Genomic DNA, 5000 nt, shown 5'->3' with positions numbered 1-5000 from the left:
CATCCTACAGCTGAGATGTCTTGGAGCAAGTGCCCTCTTCGATTGGTACCGAATATACTAAACATTTTAGGTGTACTCAAGTGTTCTTACAAAACTCAGTAGAAAGTGATCCTCCACAGCAAGTTCATTTTCATTAATTAATTGAAATTTCTCCGACAAATCAAATAAGACCACATTGTATCAAACCCAAGGTTGACCCCAATGGAACGAAAATACGCAGGCATTTTAACTTACCTAACCTAGATAACGGACAATCTTTCCTCCCTTGTACCCATTCTCTTTCAAAGTGGCACCGTCCTGGGCATGTATTTTCATGTGCCTCTTCTAACAAAAATGGGTACAAGAGAGGAAGGATTGTCCATCTGTCTGGTTTAGGTACGAGTATAGAGCTCTTTCATAATGGCGGCCCAAGAAAATATTCTTTTGTTTTAATGCTAATAAGCCTTTGTAGCCTCGCTACGACGAGCAAATTTCAAAAGAATATTTGTTTCAAAATGAGGGCAGTAGGTCTAATTAACATCAACACAAAAGAATGAAAAAGTGGTCGCCATTTATAACAGTGACACTTCCTCCCTGTTTGACAACAAAGATTTCTCAAATACCTCAACCTGAGACATCCTAGCATAATATTTACCATGAAATTCAAAGAAAAGCATAAAATTCCGTTTTTGACGGCCTTGTCAAACGCGAGCAAAATCTTACATATGTTTCAACGATGACCGAGTACAGGAAGAAACTTTTCACCGGCCTTTACATGAAATGGGACTCGACTCGACTCCTTCACACCACGAAAGCACGAGATTAATTTAGTTCGCACCTTGACCTATCATTGTTTTCGTATTTGTTCTGATTCCTTTTTATGCGTTGTTGCCTTTAGTTAATGAAATTGAAAAACTATTATTACAAAATGGGTATCCTAAGGCCAAGTGAAGCGTTCAAATCCTGTCACAACATCCTCAAGAAAAAATTCACTCTGGTTTTACCCTAGCTATTTAGGTTTAAAGAATAAAAATGTCTCGCGAAGTGTAAATTCTTGTATTGATAGTTTCTATGAATTCGTTAATTAGGGTTGTTTTTCAAAATAATAGACGATTTCACGCTCTTGATTGCATCATGGGAGTAATCAGGACAACATGGCGGGAAATTCAAAGGTTTGTATGGAAATTCGAAGCAAAATATACTGTTCATGACTCAACTTAATTTTTTTTTATGTATGAGCAACGTCGGCGCTCTTTGTTGCGCTCTTTGTTAGAGTGTTGTTTTTACATTTTCCTGCATTAACAATTGAAATTTATTGTCAGGTGATCGCGATCTCCTCATAACCTCTGATTCAAATTTGCTCGCTTCATGTCGTTGTCAGGGCGACGTTCCAAAACTATGGTATAACAACAGTCGCTAATGAAGCACTGTGATTTCCCGCTTGTAGGTTTTATATATATAAATGTTTGCTACTCTTTCAGGAAGCCAACCGAACTGAAAGTCACTTTGAAACCACTTATCATCAGCCCAGAAATATTATGTGCAAAATGTGTGCAACTGTTCTTGGGGAATAGTTCTGCCCTGCTTTCCTAAGGCAAAGCTTGTTTTCGTTGACTTATTAATCAAGTCAGCTATCGCTTATGGTTTGTTATTCGCGAAAATATTTCTATTCCACTCGGAAGAAGATCGAATGTGTACAAGAAGTGCAAATAATTTTCCTTCCGTTGACTGATTTATTGACATTTACACGCGTGGCTCTTTGCTCGAGGGCATCTCAGTTGTAAACGCGAAAAAGTTCAAGCATGTATCTTCGTGCAGTTCTCTGCAGAATCAATAAAACATATTTATTGTCGTCTGTCAAAGGTGTATTTATTTCGTTTCTCCAACTTGATACTCCACTTGTACTGAAGGCAGTGGTTCAAAAAAGACTATTTCGTCAGCTATGAAGTACCCGCGAGTGAAAACCCCTTGTGGTGGTTTGCGTTTCCTTGTTGTGTTAATGATGTGCTTTACCATTTTGGTCCACATCTCAGCCATGGATCATCAGCGTCCAAATAATCACGATGTCCATGCAACTGGACAAAAGACTGAGTCGATGCTGTTTCGCGAACGCAGAGGAATTAAGAAAAACACCACTCAAAACCCACAAGACTTTGCAAAACGACTGAAAAGCCTTGAAGAGAGGTTTGTCCTCGATAAGTTATACCTGCTTATCCTCGCAATCTCAAATAACGTATTGTCGTCTCTCCGGTCGAGACTGAGTAACATTTTCAATTTTTTCTTGATTTCAGCGAGTGTTCATTGTTTCTAATGGTCGTGTATTTTGCTTCGTCGACTCTCTTGGCCACCAAAGTTATTTGATAACATTTCTATACAATTCGGCTTCATGCGTTAGGAGTTTACACGCGTTTATAGTTTTCAGAAATAAAATTTCGATTCGAAATTGATTTAGCGAAGGCTACACTTCCTTCAGAAACTTGGTACCTCTTAATTATTCTTGTTTCTAGCAGTATTAGAATGTTGCCAGTTAATTTAACTCCAAAGGAAATATTATCGCTACAGTTTCAATTTTGTGCGTGTGTGTGAAATGTTTGGTAGAAGTGATTTTTGCGTAGAAAGAGAAAATTAATTTCGCTAAAATTAAAGTTATTATACCAATTAAGTGATTTTCCTCGCAAAAATACGGTTTTTAGAAAATACGCCGCTTGGAGGTATTTATCAAAACGATGGGGCAATGTAAGCGCGTTGGAAAAAAATCATCAAAGACCCGAAGGAAAGAGCCATATTAATTACGGCACTCAGTACAGGATATCATGTAAAATGTCAGCTCCAACGAAAAAAATAAATAAATAAATAAAATCATTCGACCAAAACGCCCAATCAGATCTAGTATGCAATCAAACGTTTACTATCACTGTAAAACTCTTTAACATTTAACACAATACGGACAGTACGTTCATCAGTTATATGTTCTTTCCCTAAAATATTATTATGCCTTAACCTGCTTTAGCTTGAATACCTTTCTTTTACCTCAGACATGACCATGTGATAACAATCGACAATTCAGATGAATATCAACACTTCAATTTTATTTTGTTATAGACTTGATGCACTGATGCGGTTCCCTCGTCTGGAATCAAGTGGGAATTCTTGCAATTCACTTATAGCCTACCTTTTGGGTTGGTATAGAGCCCACCCATGATTATAAGATAATGGCATTTAAAAGAAAAGTTATTCAGTGATAAAAGTTATTTCTTTTCATTTGTTCGAGGCACAACAGAAAATAAACTCTTCCGTTACTTGGGAAGTTCTCACCAGTACATGAACGCAAAAAAAATCTGGTATAAAAGCACTATTTTGTTCACGTTATTTTTTAAGGAAAGTAATTGAAGGTTATAATTAATATGACTACCAACTACGAATTTTAAGGAATCATCCTATTTGTGAACTCTAAGGCATTGAATTGTTTTGTACCATTTTCAATCTCAAAGGAAAGCATATCCAAAACAGTGGAAAAGAAAAGATGGGACCCCCTGGTCCACCAGGGAAACCAGGATTGAATGGAAAAAATGGCTCCAAAGGTAAATGAAACCGGCTGCATGCGCACTACGTGGCAATATTTAAACTTCACTTCACAGAGCTGTCATAGAGATTTTGCCGTTTTACCGTCAAAACGTCTGAAACTGTGCAGAAGATGCCCATTATTACTCAGAATCTATTTTTTGTCTGATACTTAAAATCCTTCTAGAATTGGAATCATTGTATATCACGGAAATTTAATGTACAGGCCGTAAGAAGGCGTTTACACTGAGATTTGTGGAGACAGAGCCAAACCATGGAAAAGTTAAATCCATTTGATGCAGGTTAAAATCCACTTTAACCCTTTCCATTAGAACTAAAAAAGAGAAAATTAGTCTCATTGGACCAACAGTCTGCAGTGAACAAAGGAAATATTATCCGTTTTGGTCTCCACCACAGTTTAGGGCTTTTAAAATTGTATAGCATGGTAGAGCCCCTTATAAACAATATAAAGATCAAAAAGACATCTAAAACATGTCCAAACTGAGGATGATTTAATTCAACCAGTCGCTAAATAAGGAGTGTTTTAAAAACATTTGTTATCGCACCATTCTCGAAAATACAGTATACATACGTGCCTATGAAAACTTTAATAATTATCATCCGCTAAGGGTCTAATATTTAGATTAAAGGATGCAAAACATCCACATGCGGCAATGATTCCGTTGATAATTGCAGCAACATAATCATGCGTTTGCTGAAAATTAATGTATTTTTCTGAAACTTGTTTGAGACCCCTTGTGACGTTCCTCCAAATAACGAAAAACATCGTGTTCCAATTTGCCATTCTTTATTGTAAACATTAGATCCTGCCAGATGCAGTTTTGCCGCCTCGCATTTATCCTGTTTTTCTAAGAGAGGAGCTCTAACTTGTTAAACAATAAATGAATGACAGTAAATTGCTAAAAGTATTTCACAGGAACTACCCCACTCAAAAAGAAAAAACACAAACAAACAAATACATTCACTTAAAAGGGAAAACTAAATATAGTTTCGTGAATCACCCCGATTAAGGCATCCTTCCCTGTCTTTCTCTTAACTTGTTTGAATAAGCTGAATAAGAAAAAGCAGGTCAATGTGACCATGGAAAACGAATCACTCTGAACTGCTTCCCTCTAACTTTTCCCATCAGCACACAGCAAATACTAGTGCACCCGCTCTGTCCTCTTTTCTCACAGGGGAACCAGGAAAGCCTGGCACAAACACGCCGTTACCAGGCCCTCCTGGTCCTAAAGGACAACAAGGAGCCCCAGGACCTCAAGGCGCCAAAGGAGAAAAAGGACAAAAGGGGACTGCAAAGTCGGGTGTGAAGTATGTTCGATGGGGAAGGACCACATGTCCCACTGGTGCTCAGATCATCTATAAAGGTATAAAGTTCCTAAAACAATTTAAGTCAACGCTTCCTAACATTTCGTAATAGCTCTCACCAAAGATTCACACTT

At 37.6% G+C, this 5000-nt stretch overlaps 1 protein-coding gene across 1 annotated transcript in view; it reads left to right on the top strand.

Annotated features, from left to right (window-relative positions):
- The first annotated feature begins 1852 nt into the window (after positions 1–1852).
- LOC137979747 (collagen alpha-1(VII) chain-like) overlaps positions 1853–5000 on the top strand; it is a 4014-nt gene continuing 866 nt past the window's right edge. Inside the window, exons 1-4 of the mRNA XM_068827089.1 lie at positions 1853–2163; positions 3082–3158; positions 3471–3560; positions 4737–4925. Of these exons, the coding sequence (XP_068683190.1) occupies positions 1922–2163; positions 3082–3158; positions 3471–3560; positions 4737–4925 (598 nt within the window). The 5' untranslated portion in view covers positions 1853–1921. The remainder of the gene's footprint in view (positions 2164–3081; positions 3159–3470; positions 3561–4736; positions 4926–5000) is intronic.

This window comes from Montipora foliosa, chromosome 12, assembly GCF_036669935.1.
Source record: "Montipora foliosa isolate CH-2021 chromosome 12, ASM3666993v2, whole genome shotgun sequence".
NCBI classification, from domain to species: Eukaryota; Metazoa; Cnidaria; class Anthozoa; order Scleractinia; family Acroporidae; genus Montipora; species Montipora foliosa.
Note: the sequence above shows the minus strand (reverse complement) of the source record. Positions and strands in the feature narration are given on the sequence as shown.